The following is a 22,638-nucleotide window of genomic DNA, read 5'->3' on the forward strand; positions in this document are numbered from 1 at the left end:
AGAGGAGCTACTGCGGCTCAGAATTTAGGTGGGATGTACTATTTGAGGGATTGCTTTAGCACCAAAGCCTCAAACCCTTCAGTGCTTCCTGGTCGGCTCAGCGGGGTTAATAATACAGTGCTTGAGATCGGCCTAATTATGTCTCGGCACCGTACCAGCAAATTTCCTACAAGTCCCGTCTTTGGTCTTTACTGTGTTCGATGTGATGTCAGTCAATATGAAAAGATGATGCTGGTCGTTGTCCCTTTGTAAGTATGGTCACTTACTTATCTTCTTTAGTAGAAGACGATGGGATAAAACCAGGTAAATCAAGTACAAGTCGGGAATACCGTAACTGGCACTGCCTAACACAGCAGTTAAGCACAACCAACATACGACAGGGCCTGCGTACAGCATCCAAACAGCTCAGCTACAAAATGCCACCGCGACTTGTTTCGCCCTTGCCATGGGAGGGGAGGATCCAGGTCAATCAGTGATACAACGATCATCATGAGGAGCGAGCTAATGCACATCAGTCACGCTGCGAAGGTATATTTCGCGTAGATGGGCATGGAAGAAGGTACTACTGCTAATCTACTCGAGAACCAGAGCCCCCCGTCAGATGCTGGCTGGCTGGGCTGAAAAAAAGAAGGATGGATGGAGGAGGGACACGCCCGCCCGCATCTCTTCGTAACCACCATGGCTAATCGTTGGCTCGCGAACATGGGGGCACCAAGCCAGCCTGTGTCTAGCGTGGCCTCAGCCCTTGGCTTCTGCAAGAATACAAGGCATTGGGTTGCTAGAGCCGGACCATTCAGCGCGCCATGGGAGCTACCTCTTGGGGGTGGCTTCGGGCCAATAAAGGCTCTCATACGCGGTCAAACACGACCTGGAGAATCAATTAATCATGCGCGCGTAGTGTGTCTAATTGCCAAGGCTTAATTGACGGGACATGCATCTGAAAGGCACGCCCGTACGGTAGTAAGCTCTTTACACGTACGCGGTCTTTGACTAGGAATGCGCGTGGTGTATGCACTTACATACTTTTGAGTGAGTCAAGTGAGGCCATACTTTCGGGCCAGACCCATCAGCAGGGCCACCACGCAATTGGAATCGCGACTCCGTCGCCAATCGTGGGGATGCCTATACAGGTATGCTTGATACACATCTTGGCTATCTTTTATGGCCCGGCCATCTAGATGGCCGCCTCCCAAGTGGCTGGCCTCCGCGTGGGATGACGCGAGCCACTTAGCAAGGGCCATTGATCATTGATCAAACATGGCCATTTGGAGCTGCCGTCTACCGTCTCCTGGAAGAGGGCGAGGTGGGGCCGGGAACTAGCTATGAGAGGCATGCATCCCGTGATTGGCCATACTACAGGCACCGATTGCTTCAAGACTTGCTTGTGCTTCCGCTTGCTATGGTCAATATATGACCTGTATTCATTGCACCACCTTCACCCCTAGATCTCATACATACTTTGAACTATGGATAGGGGGCGTCTGTCATTCTGACCACTCCACAATTAACGTCGTTCATCTACGTCCTACTTACACGTACCAGCGCATCTGTTCGCCGAGCCGCGCAGAAGCAAGAAAGGGAAAACAGCCAATATGTAGGCAGATCCGGCTTACAAGGGTTGTCACCACCCACCTACTACCCAGCTGAGCTTATCCACAAGCTCACCTGCCGAATTCGGTACAACCATGGCGCTGCAACAAGCCAGCCCGGGCTTCGTCTTCATCTGATTGTTTGGCTGTACATAGCAGTGTGCAAGTGTGTGCAGCAACGCTTAAGGATCCGATGACATGGTGCCCTCTAGGTTAGGCAAGCATTCTTCCGATTTGAGTGTCAGAATGGTGTATTCGTATGTACATACACATATGTATACCTTCCAGGCCATTGCACACGCCAGCCAATGGCCATCCCGCGCTAAACCCCACACAGGCGGATATACGCTAATGATATTCTTCCCGCCTCGAACTTTTTAACTCCGATATCTGATAGAGCAATACTTCCAATCTTCGTCACTGATATAGCAAAATGACATAAAATTGTAATGTCTAGCAAAAGCGACTGGTTGTCCATGCGATTTGTATAGCCTCCGCGGCATCTGTGCATCGGGGTGGGATCGAGAAAGTTTGCTTTTCCACTGGTTGACCAGTGGTGGCACTATGTATTTAACGTCCAGAAGAAGAACCACCCGAGATCCGCTCAGATGAATGTGATATATCTAGCAGCGCAATACTCACCGGAGTCTTCACGCTCGAGCGGTGTGATTCATATTATTGTTCTCGCCACCCTTGGTCCTTTACATCTAATGTACGGAAACGGAGACAACTGTGGCAGTTTCCCTCTGCTCCTCGTCGCCGACCTGCCCGCCAGGAGCGGGCTATCGTGAAATTTTCAGCGACAAATTCGAGGGGCCGGGGGCTCTAGAAGCAACTCTAGGGATGACTACGGGATTATAGCAGGAGCCCCTCCATGCAGGAAAATTTGCTACAGTCCCGTCGTCACCCAACCGACCGAGACTGCCTTCTATATCCCTCCGTGCGGTGAAATCGGCTCCAGCATCACCCGCGCAAAATGGAGATGCCCCTCACGTAAGAGGCAATACCCTTTCCGCAGCTAGGATGACCGCTTCCGCCAATTGCTCTCGAGGTCAGATTTTGCACCGCTAATGCGTGTCGACCTGAGCCTTTTGTCATCAAGCGTGCTCGGCTCCTCCTGCAACATCCCCTCCTTCGCAGAGAGGCTGGGAAGAGTTAAGACAGCAACAATCGGCAGAAAGGTGTGCATATGGCGGTCACTTGAGTCAAGCAAAGCCGTCAAGCAAGGTCGAATCAACTTGATTTCATCATTGCCCATCGGTATATCTTCCGATTACCTGCTTACGATTTGGTCCATTAGTATAGCCTGCACCGTGTGCCGATACTGTCCGGATAGCACTCCGAAATCGATATGAAGCTTACGCCTCGATCCAATCATGAGCGTTAAGAGCACGCTTTCTAGTGATAACCCCAGAAAACACCAAGGTTAAACATTACTTCATGACTTTTAGTGTCTGCATAAAGCCAGTCCAGTCCCCCTTGGCAGTAAGTTGGATAAGAGGCTAATGCAAGCGGCCACCGAAGGCGCCGGCTAATAAATCCATCTCCTGGCAGTATCCTAGGCCGCACGCTGTTTTATGACGTGGTTTCCTCGCGTTGCAGTGGGGATCAAAAAAGCTTCGTACCCCTGCAAGCAGCATTAGCCTCTGCCTATCTCTATCTCTATCTGTCCCCTGGAACATGGCATTTCATCCGTTCGTCATATGGACTTTCTTCTTTGCCATGTCGAAAGCACACACAGTGTTCCAGTCTCTGCAAAGTTGCTTTCCTGCGCTGTTGTTATAGGGGTAGCGAGCCATTGTCAAGCAACTGCGCCCCCTTACTCTGCTGAGGCATGTCAAGGAGGTTGCTGAGCAAAGCGATATGCACTCCGTCTCAATATTGTAGCCGTTTTAATCAAACCGCCCCAAAAATGTATGGCTGTTGCCGGCAGTGGATATCGTCTTGGCTCCTCAAACCCCACCCCTTCCTCTCACCCCTGGTTTGAGCGCCGAAGTTCGAACGTCCGCTGTCTCCATCCTCCTTTTTTAGTCCCATTCGAAAGTCGCATCAAACGGCTATTACGGAGCACCATGTACAGTAAGGATTCAATCTCCGACACCTCGTGGCCAGATTGCCACAGTGTACAGAGTAGCTGGGAGTAGCACATACACGCAGGCATGCACATACCCAGCTACTGTACTAGCAACGTAGGACAGCATTAATAGCAGCATTATTAGGAGTATTATTAGGAGCACCATCTACAGCACCCTGAACATCTCCTATCCAACGCGTGGGGAGCGCTTTCACCTTTCGGCACACGACCCAGTTTCAGGTCCGTTCGTCGCCAGCCTTGCCGTGACCTGATGATGCTACGAGCCGTGTGGCGGACCGTACGGCGGAATGGGCGCTTGCAAGGAGCGATTCATCATTTTCGCTACCCGGTCCCCCAGACGACCGGATCCTGCTGGCCTCAAGTTTGCCCATTCGGGTAGCAAAAAGGATTGAAGCCCAGGGCGACGGCGTCACAAACACCAAGCAGCAGTCCAGCGCTTGCCCAGACCGGCAGGGACAAGATTTGTTGGTTTGCTCGTCCGCGTCATCAAAGAACACGATGCAATCTCGGAGCACACATTGACAATATCACGGGTGCAGCGAGAGATATAGTGATTTGCATGGACAAATGGACCCTACGTTGGACTTTTTGTCCGGGCGGTAAATTGAAGGTTGATGCTCTTCGGCGTACCCATAATCAAATGGTCCGTCATGAGAAAATGTCTGCTGCCTACTGTGCTGCCGACGAACAAATGCAAGAGAGTGCATAACCCGTGGCTAATCGTTCCATGCGACCATCATTATGGGGAGACTAATTCCCTTCTGGACCCGAACGCTCGGGGCCAGGACCCGATATAGTAGTAGTGGATCGTCGATCTGGAATAAAAGAGAAACAAGGGTCTAGGGGATACAGGCGGGGAATATGCAAATACATACCGGCCTATATGTACACAATCGAGGCTGACTGGCTGAGAGAGCGCGCGGTGCAACTATGTATGTACAAGCACCAGAACCCACCGGCTCGGGCCCAACATAATTCTGGAAATGCCATGCGACAATGCATGGATAGCGTTGCCCGAGCCTGGGGATAACTGGGATACGTATGCTGTGCAAGCTGGATACTGGGCCACTATTCCTATTCGTGCATAGCATGCCTGACCTATTAAACATTCACATGTCATTTATAGTTTGGGACTATGCTACTCCGAGCAACGAACGAGGCTTACCTAAAGTCCGGCCTGGGCTCAGTAGCATCTCACCAAACAGCTGTCACATCGTCTGATGCTATGCGTTTCGTGAGAATTGACTTTGGCGTCATGGCCGTTTGAACACGGAGTAGCGTAGCTCGACAGCCCAAGCAAAGTGCATGCAGATCACCCTCAGACCGGCCGAATGCCTTATGCGCAATGATATTTTCATCGGTCCACCCAGCTCCATTCCATCATCCCATCTTGCTTCTGTTCCGCAACTTCAGAAATTTTCACGGTCGTCCCGGCCCGCCGGTTGCCCCGGTACAGCAGTCGGCCTCCGGCATGAGATATCGCACACTGTTTGTCTAGAACCCTGATAGCTTTTTCTCAGCTAGTCAGTACCTAATCTACGTAGCTAATGTCGGTCGCTTATGGTTTGTATGTATGAAGCAAAGAGACGTCGGCGCCCGATGCAGCTACAGCATCTGCTCTTTCTTCCTTTTCCGCACCTTCGCGGCGGCTTCTCCCGCCTCAAATCCAACTCTATTTCCGCACGGCTCTGAATCATGTTCGGACGTCAAACAAGCTTGATCTGGCACTCTCGTGCAAACTTCAGAGCGTACAGTACTACTCCTGATAGTGGCCTGTGGCACCGGCGTAGGGCCAGGCACTGTGTCACGCCGCAATCCAAGTTGCCTTGACAGCTTGAATTATTGACGCTAACAGATTAATAATGCCTGCGCAGTTAGTTCATTACGCATCGGCTCCGCGGCCCCAGAGAGGAATCACGCTGCACTGTACGCACACGACCTTCCTACTACAAGTAAGTGCTTCGCAGATAAAGACGTATTATCCGCAACTTGTTGGCAGGCTGTAAGTTCCCCTCAACACCACCTGCATGCTTTGCGAGTCGTCGGATGTTTCAAGATTATGAGAGAGAGCAACAGTCTATCGCTTATCAAGTCACACAACGTCGTATTCCATCGATGTTTCCCCGCTCCCAGGGCAGCCCGCATATGACCAGGCAGGCAGGCAGGCAGGCAGGCAGGCAAGGTAGACAGGCAGAGGGAAAAGAGAACAGCGCACACAGCGCACTGTATCTGTATTTGATGCTGTGCCGCATGTGCTTGTGCCTGTGATTGCGCTGCATGTCACACCACATGAGAATCCGGAGATGGATTACATATCTGAATATGACATTCTTCTGTTTCTTGGTTCCGGTGATGCAGGGACCAAAGCAAATGCACTGGTGGCAGATCCGATCCGTACCAAGTCAAGTATGTACTACGAATGCACTGCGTTAGGCATGAGTCTCTAATCCGTTTGAGTGATGCTACGACGAACATGAAGAGCAAGGTTCGTATTGCCGGCTTTGACGGGACAAGCAAGATAACCCAATGAGTTGAATTGTTACACCTGGCGCCGAGGCAAGGGAAACAATTAAAGGCTCTACTGATACGCTTACGCTAGGACGATGTTCTGCCTCCCTGCCGTGTTTCCCCTTGACCACGGCCTGTGACCGCCCGGAACGCTTAATTTGCTTCTCCTTTTGGGGGAGCTTGCAACCTCTTGGCACCGTCAAACTTGGTAGGTAGGATCTCGAATGAACAGCCTGAAGGCCGGCCAGGATAAACCAGTTCCCAACCAAGAAAGCAGCGCGGGCGCCGTGGTTTGATTCGGCGACATGCAGCCTATTGAATGACACATTGTTTGTAAGGCGCAAGCAAGGCCTCCAAAATCATCGATTCGTCCACACGACGTCCTTGTATATGTGCGGTGGCTGGGAACTTCCCCAAAACGGCACGCCTAGCAATCGGTTCTATACTATTTTGGTAGCCAGCCGCCGGGAAACCACGCGGTTGTTTCCAAGATTGTGCCGCTGTACGAGCTGCTGCACTAGGGACTATAATGGCAATGCCCCGGCCTCGGCGCGCATCAGGTTACTTCGTGACCTAGGACTCGGGAGAAAAGAAAAAGGGACAGGACTGCCGCCAATAGTCTTCTGGCTATCATGCAATTCGTTCGCATCTCGAGCTTACTACCGACTTTTTGGATGATCGATTCCCGGTTTTACTAACGCCTGCCCCCAGAGATGCATGCATGCATGCAATGTAGGCCGCCAATACTGGAAATCGACGCGAGCCGGCCCCCATAAGCCGGAGTCCTGAAAGAGGTATAGTCGGGGCGATATTCGCAGAAGATCAAACGATCCTGCCGTATTTTACACGATCGATGTCCAAATGGGACCGTAACATCAGTTTCTGGACTTTTGTCCTGTTTGACTCGCCAAAATACCAGAAACCATCTCTTGGCAATACCTGAGCCTTCACATAGGCGCCTAGAGATATCGGCCTATACCCCAGGTATATAGGCCCCCTCGATTGGATCTCAACGGTGGCAGGCCTCCTTGCTCTCCGTTCACCCCTCTGTTCACCCCTCAGTAGCGGTGATCTCGACATGCCGAACAAGTGTGAGACTCGCATTTTCCGGCGTAAAGGATTCGTGCTTGCTGGGGGTAAAACAAGACCGAGAACATGTTCGAATATTCTTTGACCTTGCACGCGATTCCGATTGGCTTATCACATCTCATCAAGCCTTGTCCATGGCGATGCAGCTTACTTCACCGGTGCTCGGAACAATCAACTGGTCTCTTCGAGAACGATGTGTTGCGTTTCTACAAGCCCTCGCACCGACGTATCCGTATGCATGCCACGATGATTTGGACACGCTTATTTGAGAATCCGAGAGCGGATAGTCATGCGGAGTTGCATGGCAAGCAGCGAGTAAGCTCGACTGTTCACAGGCTGAAGTTGATATCAAGAATATGGACGACACATAATGATGGACGTATGTTTCATGGAGTAGGTTTGACTGGCAATCGCGCAGAGGAGAGTTACAGCTGCGCTTGACGTACACAGTGCAGGTCAGATGTGCATCGCATCTGGTGGACGGAAATGAAGGTCATACACTTGACAAGGTTTGCATGGATCGTGAATGACTGCCCGGTCCATTCAAGCCAAGGTATTGAAGCTCCTGTCCGTGTCATGTCGAATGACTGTGGGTGGACACGCACGAAAAAAATAGAACGCCACGCCGCGTCTGGAAGTCCGTGTTGGGTCGCGTCTATTTCACGGAAGGGTTTGAGGCTGTTTAAGGATGGCTGTCCCTTTAACAAATGCACACGCAAATGTTTAGTTGCAACCATGGTGACACAGAAAGGGCCCCGACACAAGTCGGCCTTGACCGATTGCCGTCAGGTATAGTTTGCGAAGGAGAAATGCCGTCCTAACCACCACCACCATCATCATCATCATCATGATTAGTGAGTGGCATTGCTCGCGTCCCACCATTAAGCTCCTGGCTCGACGCGTAAAGTGGCTTACGAAACAAAGCCATTTTTCATACATCAGCTAGATCAGTCAATTGACCTTGTCAAACTGCCAATCTGCAAGCCACTGCGCGCTGGCACGCCCCTTGGACCTTTCCATTTCCAAATGCGGTCTAATAGGTCGGCAGGGCACGCCCGTTCATCTCCGACTGCAATGGCAATGTTCTCACGCAAGCCTCTCTCGACTCTTCCCCGATGGACTTTGGGGCAACTGGACATCCAATGAGGCACTCCAATGTCACGGGCATCCCTCGCCTTATCGGCCGTGTTATTGCTCGGTATTGCCTCGCTAACTTGATTGATCCAAGTTGGATGGACTTGATGGGCAACCGGTCAAGAGAAGCGAGTGAGTTACTGATCGTCGTTCATCCTGGGCCCAGCTGAACCACCCTCGCTCACTCCTATTCTTTCGCGCTTACTCGCATCCCTAGTCTCGGCCTGAGGGAGGCGCTTCCTTGAATGCACGCACGCATGCACGAATCAATGACTGGCTCTCTACAGTGGATGATGTCGCTGCAGTAAGCGTCTGCTATTGGGCGTGGTATGATTTGATCACCCGCGACCAATTCATGCATGGTCATTTCCGGGCGGAACGCAACCAAGTCTCCGGCGAGATGAGAGGCCACCAAAGCTGGAATTGCCGTGTCTCTCATGGCCATCGACGAGCTGGCCTGCAAACGGCATCCTACTGTGACATGCTTTTGCTGGCTGCAAGCCTGATGTCTAATCTTTCTTTTTCTTCCGTGTCTCATCGCCGCCAGCCCACACAATTTCGACTCGGGCACAAGAATGCATTTGGTGATTGCTAATCTTCGAGGTCTATTAGAGGGTGAGTGGTTATTCGACGAGAAATCAATCACTTTCACGATACCGCACGCACTTCAGGGGTATCTCGGTCAATGTCTCGACCAGCCTACGCATCCGATTGACAACATCGGGCATAAACTTATATGCCACAGAGCCAAGCCTTGAGGGCGACCTGCAATTCCCTAGCTTCGCGCCAGGAGGCAGAGTACTCTTGTATTGTCCAATGTAGAAGACAAGCGCACTCGCCCACGGTGGTGAGCAATTCCTCAAGCTCTGGCGACGACGTGTATTTGAGAAAACATATGCACGGTACAGCCTCCATGGGCTCTAAACTTCCCGTGTCGTCCTTCAACTTGGTCCATCCAGCTTGGGGATCTTTATTGCTTGTTTGGGTCCAAATCGCTTGCTGTACAGAACCTTGTCTCCCCGATACTGAGTCCAGTGTGTAGTGTTTTGCGGACTCTCGCGGTCTATAAAACTACCCTTCTCTTGGTCCTCTCCCGTAAGACGGTGGAAGAAAGTCACGGAATCGGGTGTGCCTAGAGCATCGTGAACATCATGCATGTCGGATGGATATCCAGGGTCCACCACATGAAGAGTACTGAATCGGCGATATGGAGGCATTCGCTGGCTCCCAGAACGTCCCGACGATTCTCGCCCATCCAGATCCGTCCAGCTGTCGGTACCGAGGAAACATAACACGCCTTGAATGGCATGATGCCGCTTAGTCGTGTTTCCCAAAGCTGATCAGGATATTCTTCGTCCTCGTCCTCTGTGAGCCCACTCACCAACACTGGACACAGTCCGCCCACTGCCCCCTTTTCAAGCGGGAAGCCTGTCTCGTATGTTGACTCCGATCCAGTCTCGGCCCCGGACACTAGAGCTGACCCTATGCCAACATACAGCTCGTAGAGGCGCATTGGTACTGTTCCATTGGATGTCGCCACAGGAATGACACCTTGTGCAGCATATGTATCCGGGTCAATACCAAGACGAGTAAGATCACCTGCTCGCAACATGGGAAATGTCGCGCCTGTGTCCAACATCATCTTGAAGGTGCAGGGTTTCAGTGGTGTGCTATTCTTTTCTTCCTGAGCATCGTCATTCCTGCGTTTCCTTTTCCGGCCTTTTGCAATTGGCTTCGCTGTGCTCGCATTTGCCCGCCTAACTTTGTCTTCGCTGGTCACGAATCTCATGGAGATGGGCCAGACACCAAAGCCCTCATACTTATTATGCTGGATCTGGTACAGGCAGAAGCCCTTTTTCGCGTGAACCTCAGCACCAATGTTGCTGCTATTACCACCGCCGACTAAGGGCGGCTCATGCCAGAGCCACCCTGACCCGTATTGTTGCGAATAACGATCTAGGCGTTCTTCTCGGTCTACGCAGAACGAACTGTATGATGGGCAAGTATCGACGATATGTCCGTCATATATGAGGGTAAACTGCTCGGAACAGACTATCTGCCCTGATTCATAGCCAGCGATCGCCGCTCTGATGTTTGCACTTTCGGCATCGCATCGGTCGCTCTCAAGCTCTTTGCGCAAAGTGCTTAGTCTACCAGCAATAGCCCGCTCCATTCGGAGCTCTTCTCTTCAACTCTCATCAGCCTAAGTTATGCTTGCAAAGGATGGATTGGCCTTACATGGAGGTTGTATTCTCGTGAGTATCTCTCATCTTCGCCCGTTCCTCCACCAGCTTAGCCAGGACTGTAATTTGGTGCTGCGCAGCGCTGGGCTGGTGTTTCTCGTGCCAACTCACAATGTACTCCTGCTGTAATATTTCCCGGTCTTTGTACTCAATTCGGCTCAGGTTGCTCCCGAGGTTCGCCCCAACCACCAATGTTTCCCACGGCTTCAAGACTTGACTCTCATCTTCTCTCGAATCCTCAATGGCCGCACTTGAGTCAACCGAGGCCCCTGCTGATTCCCAAGCTGTGTTGTTCTCTGCTACCTCCTGTGATGACGAATGGCCTACGGCCACTTCATAACAATTCGACTGCTGGGTGAGCGTCGATTGGGTATTATGCTGTAACCTTCGTCTTAGACGGCCGGTCCAACTTGATGCTGCAGCGCTAATGCGACCCCGTCGTCGCTTGTGCCTTGCTCCACCACTGGAGTTCGAATGGACCAGTTCGAGAAACTCGGGCATGTTTGGTGTAAGTTTGTGTATGTGTGTTTGATGTCTATCCCGAACTGATCAACCCCCACTATCACAGCATCTGGTCTGGTCTGGGTTACCAATCGCTTTCAGCGAACACTTGTTGAGTCTACTTTGAATTGACAAAAGAAGTCGAAATATCTCATCTGAAAACGGAAAAGATGCAAGCAGATAAGCTAATTGATGCCTTTTTGGTGGTCAAAGAGCCATGGCCGCTATAGTAACATTCCTTGTTATTGAGGCTGTCTCAATCCGCTCCCGCCAGTAAAGGGGACAGCCAGGAATGTCAATGATCTATCCCTGGAAACAGCAAGATTCCTAAACAGGACAGTCGCCCACGAGACGTTGTTCAAAACATTATCCAGTGCGCACATCTCCAGGGTGAGTTTCTTTTCCTTTTTCCATTTTCTTGCAAGACTGGTTGTCGCGTTTCGAGTCAGACTGTTGCGCATGCCTCGAGGTTTACATCTTTACTCGCGCTCGCTTTGAGTGCGCTTCTGAGTCGCGATACTAAAGGTCATTAGTTATAATTATATGCGACAACCCTGCTTGATACGTTCCTTACTTATATTCTCGGTATTTAATCAATAGTTGCGAGCATATTCTATCATCATGGCGCCAAAGCGCAAACACTACAAACAGCCATCAGAGTCTGCGGACAATGCTGGCGATCAGGGGCATCCTGCCCGCCGACCGCGCCACGGGTCACGGTCGTCTTCCCGGCATCGGCCGCTTTCCGGGTCGCAGTCTCCGATTACAGCGGTAAAAGATGAGGTTGGGCCAAAAATCAGAATCCCCGCGATCCTGCACTATCTCCAAGACAATGACATCGACCACACTGCGAATTGGACTTCTCAGCTGGAAGAAATAATCTCCTATCTGGAATATGCCGACGAGCTGAGGCGTAAGGGACACAAGGACTTCGACGCGAAACTGACAGGCGATCTCTTTGACTGCCAGGTTGTGATTGGCGTCCATCGAGCCTACGAGAAGCGGAGCCGGGGCAAGACACCATATTCGGAAACCAAGCTGCCTACCATAAAGCCTCCGACCCATCTTGCCTGGTATGACCGGCTTCTGCCCTTTTCTAAGAAGACCTGGATGTCTTCGCGCATCTCGTTGATCCCAAGGGAATGGACTCGAAGTAACTCGCCGTTCCATTTCATCAACGGCAGCTGCAATCCAGAACTCTACGATTACTATTTTAAAACCACCGAAGCACAGAAACTGGTCAAAACTTTGACCAATCTGCGCCGGGACGAGAACCTGCTGTGGAATTCAGAGCCCAGCACCGAGCCAGTCAGCAAGCCAAGTAAGCCAAATCTAGCCGAGATCGAGAACATGGTATATGAAGAGAACGTTACCTCGGAGCGCACGCTTTGGAAGAATTACGCCCAAAACCGCGGTCCCGTAATGGGCGAACCGGCCAGTCTTGTGAATATGGTCCAGCAGCGTGGGTGGAGGCGAGCAGCTCTTGAGCAGGTGTTGCACCTGTTTGACAACGAGGAGAATCGCTCGGTCAATACACCCTGGAGGCGGGTCGCTTTACCAGCACCCATCAAAGAGAGGAAAGAGCTTCCCTTCCACACGCCGGTGAAGCTCATCAACAGAGTCGAAGCAGACGATGGCGTCAAAAATGTGGTAACTCAGGGCATCGGCCACTCGAGCGAGGAACCGTCGCCCTGGGTGTACTGGTTTAACGAGTACCTTGAGCAGTCCAATGTTCTATCATCTTTCACGCGTCGAAACTACATGTTGCAATCTTGGAATAGGCGATCAGAAATTGCTATTCCGCCCAACTTCGCAGGCCCCTATACATTCAACGGCAAGTGTGTGTACGATGACAACTGGCTGAAGGTTGGAAAACAGTGCGTGTTGCTCAGAAAGAACCTTAAACGCACCGCGGGCATGTACGAAACGAACAGTCGTTTCTTGCCAACCCTGGTCGAAGACATTGAGCGGGGGATTGAGCGGACTTGCCCCGGCGAATACCCTCCGGCCCCGGCCTAAAGTTGACTATGATCCCTCCGAAGACAATACCTTCCTGCTATTGGACGAGTTTGACATGGCTTGGCTGAAGTTTCTGTTGGAGCCCGGATCTGCGCCAGGTCTCATCAAGTACTCAAACAACAGACCGCAGCACAACCTCCTGATCTTGTTCGATCATCGAATCCAGATCCTCTTCAACGACACACAGAACAATATGTTCTGGGCCTTAAGTGACGAGGACCACAAAGGCTTCCCCAGTTATACAAGCCAGAAGGTACCTCTGACCGAGCTACTGGCTATCATCAACCGCGGGGGTCGTAAGCTTGGAAAGGAGAAGGGACAGCATACCTGGTATGCATCTGATTTGAACGATCAGGACGCCAATCCGCCAAATACGCTGTACCAGTTCACTCTAGATGAAGCACGGTTTGCCTGTATCAAACTAGCGCGACAGGGGCGACTCTTGTAAGCTCTACCCCCCCTATTACGCTTCCCATCCTTTGAACTTATACTAACCCCTAGACAGTTATGAAGGTCCTCTCATGGACGATGTAGACCAGTACATAAATAGTACGGAGTGGTACCAAGACAAACAATGCCGCTTCTACCAGACAACTGATAGAAATGACTGGGGCTGTGTTGGTATGCATAAGACAGAGGTTTTCCCAGAGCAGCGGATTATATGGCGCCATCAAAACGACGAGGCTTTTGCCGAATTCAACAAGGCATACCAGAAGCATACAACAACCCTCTTCATGGACGACTCGGAAGTTGGCAAAACAAAATCCTTTGTTCCCGAGGCTGTCTTCCAAGTCGGAACCTATGCAAAGGGCGGCTTCGAAGAGGCGCGCGAATCACCCATTTGGGAAGATATTGTGCCCATTGACGTGGCTGCCGCTAATGAGTTGGACATGTCTGAGCGATCTTCTCAGTTCTTCCGTAACCTGGCGTTTCGCCTGGGCCGCACAATTCGCCACTATCAAATGCTTCAACAGCGTGTCGCCAAAAGCCCGAGCCTGCCTCGAAAGCAGCTAACAGCAGCGTCGGCGGAGTGGCAAGACACGGTTAGGAATGCCACGAACACAGCGAAGGAAGCTGGCTACACGCCCACCAGGTTTACTCAGTTGACGGATGTTATCCCGCGAGCAGCTCCTGGACATGCTGCGACCCGTTCCAAGGACCTGACGGAGATCTTCACCGCGATTCGCAAGGGCTTGATCAACGACTCGGTCAAGAACTACACCCAGACGTATCCCAGCCGTCCCTCTTTCCGACCATCCGAGAAAGATCGCCGTGTCAAGATCAAGACGTTCCATAGACAGAATGTATGGGGCTGGGCAGACCAGATGATTAGAGAACATCATGCCCCCTATACCCGAGAGCGGTATTTCGACGTGAGGCGCTGGCCCTTACACCGACAGAGCAAGGCTACCCAGGAGATGATCAAGACGCGCGAGGACGAAACGAAATACCCTCAGTCGCCTTTGGCATGGTACCGTTATGGAATCCAGGTTGGACCAGCCATCAAGGGCTTGTTGACCCTCGACAACAGCATTATTGACGTGCTACCGAATAGGCAGCAAGCAGCCGCTTCCGAGCTCGTGAAGAAGTTCAAGCAAGCGCTGGTTGTCAGCATGAGGAATGCCAATGTCAGCCTCCAAGACGATTGGGAATTGATCATCAACCCACCGATCCGCGACATATCGAGACTTCTCCCTGCCGCCGGGCACTCGCTTGAGCCGATTGTGCGGGCCACGTCCAAGTTCGTTCCAGGTCCTCCGTTTTTCCCCATGGGAGAGACGCTTCTGAAGCAGATTCAAATAAGCCAGGAACTCGAGTCAAGTAAGTTTACAAAAAGCAATTAATATGATGTAGCCGGAACTTGAGAGCTAATGCCTGTGGTTGCAGTGTTGGATCCCCATCCCCAGAACCTCGGGGCGAAACTGATGGGCAAGGTCACGAGCTGGTTCACACCAGAGCCGGAGCCTATCCCCCTGCTGCCCGAGATCGACGCCAGTCGCGCACCTCGCAGCAACCCTTTGAAGCGCCGCCTCCCGTCTGCTTTCTTGTCGGATATTGAGCCGGCCAGGAAGGTGGTCGCTCTCTCCGACCCTACCCACGATCACGTCCCAACGCGAGGACGGAAATTGCTCGAAGCGCGTGGGCCTCGTATTTTTGGTGCAGGGCATAACGCCAACATTGCAGACATACCGGGTTCCGCCGAAGAGAGAGAAAAGAGGCGCCGCGAGAGGGTCGAGGCCGTCGCTAGCTTCCTGGGAGGCAGGGTGATCGACCAAAACCGGCCAGCTACGGCTCCTCCAGCAGAAGCTCCTATTCAAGCCCCGGTTCGACCTGCTTGGAAGGTGAAGTCGAAAACCCAGGATGCGCGCAAACCTAATGAAGTGCCAACCATCGTGATTGCAGAGAATGAAGACGATGCTCCGAATGGGGAAGGCGCGGGGGCCATGACCAAGAAAGTGACTTTCGACTTGAAGGAGGGCTATGTATGGCCTGCGTCAGTCCCACGTCCGCGATACAGTATTATCCAAGATGACGGCACAGAGGCTGTGGTGATAGACCAGGAGGACCACCGCGACCTCGAGAGGGCAGTCAGGCTACCTTTGTCCCAGTGGCCAGCCGCCAGAGACGCTCCTCCCAGCATCATTTTGCACGTCAATCCATCAAGGCAGTCTACCGTCGCAGGCGTTCAGATAGCATCCAACCCCGTGACCAACCCTTTATCGGATGACGCCGTGCCAATTCCAAGGAGGCCTGTGACCCCCAGCTTTGATTCCAGCTCCAACTCCACGGGATCCCCCTTTACTCGTCGATCCTCTACTTCGGCGTCGTCTGGTAAGAATGAGTCTATTTCGTGTGCCCGCATAATAGCTTCACGATCTTATATACTGACTGGGGTTGTTCCCAACATCACAGTTAGCTCAGGTTCCGATCCATCTACAGCACCCACCAGCCAAACCTCCCCCCAACGAGGATCGCGCGTTGGGACGACCCGCACCACCTTTTCGCCAAAGACAGCTCAGCTGCCCAGCGGCAGGATCGTCGACGTCAGCAACATCCCCTCGGTCGACGCCACCGGCCAGCCGCGACATATCATGACCCGTGGCTGGTTGGCGGTCATGAACGAGGTGTTCCCGAACGGTTATAACACGATCCCCACGTCCGGACAGGATAACCTCTGCGGAATCTTCTCCATCGTTCTGAGTCTGCAGCGGCAACACCCGTCTCTGCCCGGCGTGCGCACGCTGACCAACTCCAAGTTGCTGGCGATGGCTAAGGACCCGACCGTGCGCGGTCGCATCTCCGACATGGGCGAGAGAAGTTTCAACTCAGACTCCAACTTCACCGTCGACACGCTCGCCGCTATGCTCGAGGTCTGGGGCCGCGCTAACAATGTCGCCATGAGCCTGGGCATTGTGTTCCACGCCTCGTCCAAGCGGGACCCCATGGTCGTGCCGAACCCTGTCCCCAAGGGCGTCACCGAGGAACACGTTGTCTGGATCCACAGCGACGACGCAACGTTCCGAGGGACGGCGTCGGGCAAGTCGGATCAGGAGGTCCTCGAGGAGGACCGGAGGTTGGGATTGGAGGTTAACAACCATTTCTCGGGGCTCGCGCCCAAGACTCGGTCTAGTGGGCGGTTGAGACGGTGATAGTTTGTGGTTAGTATCAGGATACCTACTCAGTGATGGACCTATCAGTGCTATCCTGGGTCGGCGTTATTAGTTGTGACAACGATGGAGAGTCGCCGTTGAGGGGCAGGGATGGGGTAGGGATAGTCATACAGACAGGGGCGTACAGCACACTACCACTTTCAAGTTTCATTTGTTCTAGTTTCTTGGCTTATAGCATAGGTTCAATAATTAAGTGTAACATCAATCTTCCCTGATTTCATATATACCGACTATCATACTTCCCTCAACCCCTTTTTATTGTCAAGCGCGTAATGGAAGTGTGCTCATGAAGTGAAATGAGCAGCACAACATGCAGAATGTCAGGTATGCGAATCCATACGTCAACCTCTTAAGCAATCTTGATGACGAGCGCTCCGATACCGCCCTTAATCTTCTGCACCTTGTCCGTGGCCTCCCGTACCGCCTCAATGTCTTTCATATCCACCACTGTATAAACTGGCTGGATCTTACCCGTGGCAAGAATTTCGCCAACCCTCTCCACGTCCTCGCGCGCCCCCGCGTTGCCCGAGACGACGCCCATCTTGATGTTTGTTCCGCGGAGTCGCCAGCGGTAGTACAGCTGGGCTAGAGAGGCGATCCAGAGGAGCCAGAACGGCACGACATCCCCCATGATCTCGCGGAAGAGCTGGGCGGGGAACAGTGCGGCGATGTTCACGACAACGCCGCGCCGCTTCTCCATGACCGAGAGGTAATCGAGGGTCCACTGGGTGCCGTACGCGAAGTCAACAGATCCAGGCGCGACGACATCAGCCAGCCGCGGGTGCTTCTGGTAGTCGACGAGCTCGTCGACGGTCCCCGACGGCAGCCGGTCGCGGACCAGGGGCATCTTGGCCGTGGACGCGGTGGCGATGACGCGGCTCGCGCCGTAGACGTGCTTGAGCAGCTGGACGCCGACATTGCCCGTGGCGCTGAGAGCTCCAGGCACGAAGACGGTCTTGCCCTCGAGACCAGCCGGCGCGCCCCTGCTCGCGCAGCAGCCGCAGGCCGAGCTCGACGGACTGGTACGCCGTCAGGGTGCTGGCGAAGGCGGCGGCGGCGGCCTCGAAGGAGAGGGCGGCCGGCTGGGGGAGAAAGGTCCTCGTGTCCGATGGCGTACTCGGACGCGTACCCGGGGTGGGGGATGAAGCTCATAGGCCGGCCGAAGGCCATGCCGTAGACGGCGTCGCCTGGCTTGAAGGCCGTGACGGCCTGGCCAACTTTGACGACTGTGCCGGAGCCAGTGATGCCTACCCTCAGGGGAAACCTGCATTACGACGATGAGGGATTAGCCAAGGTCACGAGTGTTCGCTATTCACTCCCGAGAGGACCGAAGCGTGAGCGAGAGTAGTTGGGCGGGTAAGTAGGAAGGTAGACCATCAACGTACTTGGGCTTTTTACTCATCATCAACTTCGCTTGCCCTGTGATGACAATAGCATCGCCTGTAGCGAAAGTAGCGACGTGCATCTTGATGAGCATCTGATCGGGATCCTTAATTTCTGGGACCGGAACTTCGAGGATCTCCAAGCCGGACATATCCGTATACATTCGCGCACCAAGAGCGCGCATGGTTTTCGGTAGGCCATCATTATCTAGGCTTGCGGGGGCCAATTCTGATGATGATTTGCTGGCTTTTCGTTCCATTGTGTAATATGAGAGGACGAGTAGGGCAGGAGTATGTGGTGTAGTTCTCAACAGTGTCCAGAAAGGGCTGGATCGGGTCACACATGGCATATATAAGTGACAAATTGTGTCCCTTTTCGGTGCTTGTCGGTGCTCCGGGATCCACCGACCGCCGAACGCCTCCACCGAAACCACCGAAAAGGGGGCTTTGGACAGCCGTGTATCTGACACTCGAGCATGATAACTTTTCTCATGCCGACTAGGCTTTCTAGCAATCTATGTGCATATCGCTTTATATGTATCTATATACCATGGCTCTGCTTTCAAAAGATAGACGATCCAATTCAACAGCATCCTGCTGCAACTATTCGATAGTCTTCGTCGCAGTCTTGATACAATTATCAATGATATCAACCCATCTCAGAGCATTGATGAAGTCCTTGTTATCGATGCTCTCGGTCAGGCCAGGGAATACGGCTAAAGTGGGAAGGAGAATTGTTAGTAAGCTTTTTTGCCATGTTTCTGACGAGAGGAAACAGGAAATAGTTGGGAAAGGACTTACCCCCGGCATAACCCGTCCAGATCCCGGGCGCAAACACAACGTGCTTGAACCAGGGCCGGCCGTCGAGGCCGCCCTGGAAAAGGAATGCTCGCTCAATCTTCTTGTACTTCGTGTTGGTGAATCGGATTGCGTGGAAAAGCTTCAGCTTCTTGATCAACCTCCACCACGGTAAATGCTCGCCAGCCTCCTCGGCCAGTTTCGTAGCCTTTGTGTCCAGCTTGATTGCGGCGCTGCTCAGCTCCGCTAACGACTCATATAACCGGCTCAGAGAGAGCTTGAAGTCTTGGGCATTGCCCGTGGGCTCAGACCCGATTGAGCGAGCTCGGAACTCAACTATCTCCTCATCGGTAGATGGCTCGCTCTTCGCGTTGACGGAAGCGAGCTTCGCCTCGATCTTCTCCACGTAGCCCTTCAGCGCCTTCGTATAGTCGGTTGCATTGAGGGACACGACGGGCATGTCGGCCAATTTGCCCACCGTCAAGCCCAGGATCTGAGCCATCGTCTTGTGGTAGGCAAACTTGGGGTCGCCAAACTCGCTCATCCAATGGTAACTATCGTAGTTGCTATGGTACTGGTAGATGGGCGAGTCCTTGCCGTAGCCACCGAATCCGAAGTCGAGGGATGGGATGCCGGCGTAGTCCTGGAAGGCAGTGAAGTCGCTTCCACTGCCCATCGTGGAGATATGGCCATCCCATACATCGCGCACCGTCTGCCCCTTGACTGTCTGGTTGGGCGACTGCACCATCGAGGTAACATCGTAGATGAGCTTGCTCAGCATAGGGGCAGCAGAAGCCGAGAAATAAGGACCACGAACACCCACGTCCAAGTTGACGTATGCGACATTGGTAGCTGTCAGCCAAGGTAGATACTCCTCAACCCATTCGGTGCTCCCAATCAGGCCGTACTCTTCACCGTCCCAACTGGCGAATACGATTGTTCGCAGAGGCTTCCAGCCCTGCTCGAGCGCCTTGCCGAAGCTTCGAATGGCTTCGTTGAGCACTGCAGAGCCACTGTTCGGGTCTCCTGCACCACCGGCGATCCAGGCATCTCTGTGGTTGCCTACAACAATGACGTCATCGGGTATTGTTCCATTTATGATGCCAATAACATCCCATTGTGGAGTGATGGTGTAATCTTGGTCATTCACCAGGTTGAGGACCACGTCTGTTGGAGAGGGCCCGATGTTGTACTGGACTCCTTTGTACTTGAGGCCAGTGTTCTTGGTCCAGTACTGATTAAACTCGGTGGCCTTCGGTCCATGTCCGTTGAGGGCCTTCAGGATGGGCACAGCTTCGGCATAGGAGATGGGCAGAGATGGGATGCTAGGAATCGCACCATCAACTGGCTGTCGAGGCACGCCGGGTTTAGAGGGATACCCAGGCGTCGTAGGGTCACCAGGGGCTACGCTGAGAAACTGGACACTCCCGCGCTGCACACTACTAGGGTGGCGTGCGGGGCCGTTGGGGTATGTTTCGTAACCGTTCTCATCGGTGATTTCGCCATCATCGCCGGGGTCCGTGAAGATGACACATCCTATCATGCCGAGCTCCTGAGCGCGCTTGACTTTTAGTCCGCGGAAGATGCCGCCGTAGCGAGCTAGAGCGATGTGGCCGGTCAGGCTGATATTGGCCTTGACCAGATCCTCGAAATCCTGATAGGTTCCGTAGTTGACGTAAACGAAGGGAGCAGTAACATTGCCAGATGCAGAGTAGCCATGGAAGGTCGGGATGCGATTGGGAAGTGAAGACGTGGGGTCTTCGTCGAGTACATCCTCCTCCAAGGTTGCTTCGAAGGTGACGTTCCAGTTGCCTGATTTGGTCTTTGACTTCTCCAACAGAGCCAGCCGATGACCAAGCGGGTAGTTGATGTACGTGTCGTAAGCTACGATATCTGATTTGATACCCCACTCGTTCCATCGGTCACGCGTCCATTCGGCCTGAAGATTCGTTAGCATGAAGGTGATGCACCATCACGTTTTCACCTCAACTTGCCTGTGATAAGTTGCGACCAGCCAAGTGAGGCCCGGCCGTGTAGTACTTGCTCCATTCCGAAGCCTTCTTGCCGCTGGGCGTCTCCAGTAAAACATCCTTCAGCTTGTCAAAGGTGAAGCCTTTCATGGGACGGCGGTGGCCTGGCGGGTGAGGGTGGGGGAGAAGTAGCGTCATCTTCGTGGGGCGCAAACACGACAGTGAAGAGGAAGGTGGTGAAGAGCCCGATGAGCGAGGCGCCGAGGACTATGGTGCAGAAGCGCCGTAATGTGTTGTGGGGGTACCGGCGAGGCGCCGACCCGATCGTTACGGAAGCGATCAAGGGCGTACGCTCCGAGCTCGCCATTTTCTCCATGACGGACCGTCGTCGCTGGCGACGGATATTGCTGCTGCTGCTGCTGTGGGTTTAGATGGGGAGGGGGTAAGGGAGGAGTTGATGGCATCCATGGATGAGAAGCAAAGGAAAGGTAGATGGGGTTGATTAAGTAAGACGCGAGCGAAATGGCTGGGTTGAGTGGATGGCGATTGATTATGAATTATTAGGCCATAGTGGGGGGCTGTCGGATGGTGTTATCTTCGTCGCTTGACTCCGACCCTCGTTGCCTCCGACGTAATGCGGTTTCGAAACTGGCTGGACCGGGGGGTCGTTGCGGGGTTTAGGGCGGTCCACAGCGGCTTCAGGCCTTCGACAATGACTCGGCCTCGGTTACCTCATCTGTTTACTTCTCTCGCTCGTGTAAAAGTCGATATAGTCGTAGACTTGTGAGCTGACTGTTCAAGTTGGACGGGAGACAACCATCGTATTGAAACCCCAAGACATTTCCAGCCGAGCCTTGGTCTATGCTGCCACTTTGCCAGATGCAGTGTAGCATTTGGTGAACTGCGATGGCTGACGCCCAAGTAGGTAACCGCATGCGCTAATCTCCAACGTGTCTGGAATCTCGAATCGCCATGTCGGAGTCATTTGGGACTGCTGCCGCACCCGAGCTGAGCTGGGCCCTGGATAAATAGGGTTGGCAGAGATTTGATGCCATCTCACTGACTAGCTAGCATCATGGCAAAACTACAGATGATTGAAATTCCAGGCGCTCGAGTGTTCCGGCTCGAATCAGCTTGGTCGGATCGACTCGTCGCCTTGCCCGGTCGAACCGGCCAAAGAAGACATCGAAGTGTTCGTCATTTGCCGCCGGCAGACTATCGAAGGCCCGCGCACGAATGTGGACTGGCAAGTCTGTCTCAGACATGGGCAATACTGTTCACACTGAACGTCTCTCCTACAATACGATACGTAAGCGATTTGCGCCACATGTTGTCGTCAAAATATGGCATAGTTACCCCGGAGGAATCTTAGTAGGGCTACAAGCGTGTGGTACGTGATTGGGGGAGGTAGGGATCCAAGGTGGATCGTTGTGGAAGCCGCTGATAGGATCGATGACGATGCTGCAGGATTATACAGCATGCTCTTTGCGAATGCGAGCGGCGCAGCTCAAACTCGCAAAATTCTCGGCCAGGACTCGGCCAGCAAATTTGCCCGACTTGTAGGTAAAGCACACTAATAGATGACCGTATGCTGGCATAGCGGCTGCTCCCACATTAGCGAATGCGGGCCGTCATAGAT

The 22,638-nt window shown here is 53.0% G+C and overlaps 5 protein-coding genes across 5 annotated transcripts; 2 read left to right on the forward strand and 3 right to left on the reverse strand.

Annotated features, from left to right (window-relative positions):
- Window positions 1-9,547: 9,547 nt before the first annotated feature.
- PG998_011186 (uncharacterized protein) lies at window positions 9,548-11,159 on the reverse strand (the record flags this gene model as incomplete). The annotated part of the gene is made up of 2 exons (XM_066878002.1): window positions 9,548-10,601; window positions 10,654-11,159. 2 exons carry the CDS (start codon window positions 11,157-11,159, stop codon window positions 9,548-9,550), a joined length of 1,560 nt encoding a protein of 519 aa, XP_066727056.1.
- A 621-nt stretch (window positions 11,160-11,780) lies between these two features.
- PG998_011187 (uncharacterized protein) lies at window positions 11,781-13,178 on the forward strand (the record flags this gene model as incomplete). The annotated part of the gene is made up of 1 exon (XM_066878003.1): window positions 11,781-13,178. One exon carries the CDS (start codon window positions 11,781-11,783, stop codon window positions 13,176-13,178), a length of 1,398 nt encoding a protein of 465 aa, XP_066727057.1.
- A 55-nt stretch (window positions 13,179-13,233) lies between these two features.
- Window positions 13,234-16,828, forward strand: PG998_011188 (uncharacterized protein; the record flags this gene model as incomplete). Its single annotated transcript, XM_066878004.1, has 3 exons — window positions 13,234-13,622; window positions 13,684-14,999; window positions 15,066-16,828. The coding sequence occupies 3 exons, from the start codon at window positions 13,234-13,236 to the stop codon at window positions 16,826-16,828; spliced, it is 3,468 nt and encodes a 1,155-aa protein (XP_066727058.1).
- A 370-nt stretch (window positions 16,829-17,198) lies between these two features.
- On the reverse strand, window positions 17,199-18,416 carry PG998_011189 (uncharacterized protein; the record flags this gene model as incomplete). Its single annotated transcript, XM_066878005.1, has 3 exons — window positions 17,199-17,868; window positions 17,967-18,113; window positions 18,235-18,416. The coding sequence occupies 3 exons, from the start codon at window positions 18,414-18,416 to the stop codon at window positions 17,199-17,201; spliced, it is 999 nt and encodes a 332-aa protein (XP_066727059.1).
- A 418-nt stretch (window positions 18,417-18,834) lies between these two features.
- Window positions 18,835-21,366, reverse strand: PG998_011190 (PA domain-containing protein; the record flags this gene model as incomplete). The annotated part of the gene is made up of 3 exons (XM_066878006.1): window positions 18,835-18,947; window positions 19,033-20,968; window positions 21,220-21,366. 3 exons carry the CDS (start codon window positions 21,364-21,366, stop codon window positions 18,835-18,837), a joined length of 2,196 nt encoding a protein of 731 aa, XP_066727060.1.
- Window positions 21,367-22,638: the final 1,272 nt, after the last annotated feature.

Source organism: Apiospora kogelbergensis (genome assembly GCF_038363985.1).
Source record: "Apiospora kogelbergensis strain CBS 113332 chromosome Unknown utg000007l_segment0_segment0, whole genome shotgun sequence".
In the NCBI taxonomy this organism is placed as follows: Eukaryota; Fungi; Ascomycota; class Sordariomycetes; order Amphisphaeriales; family Apiosporaceae; genus Apiospora; species Apiospora kogelbergensis.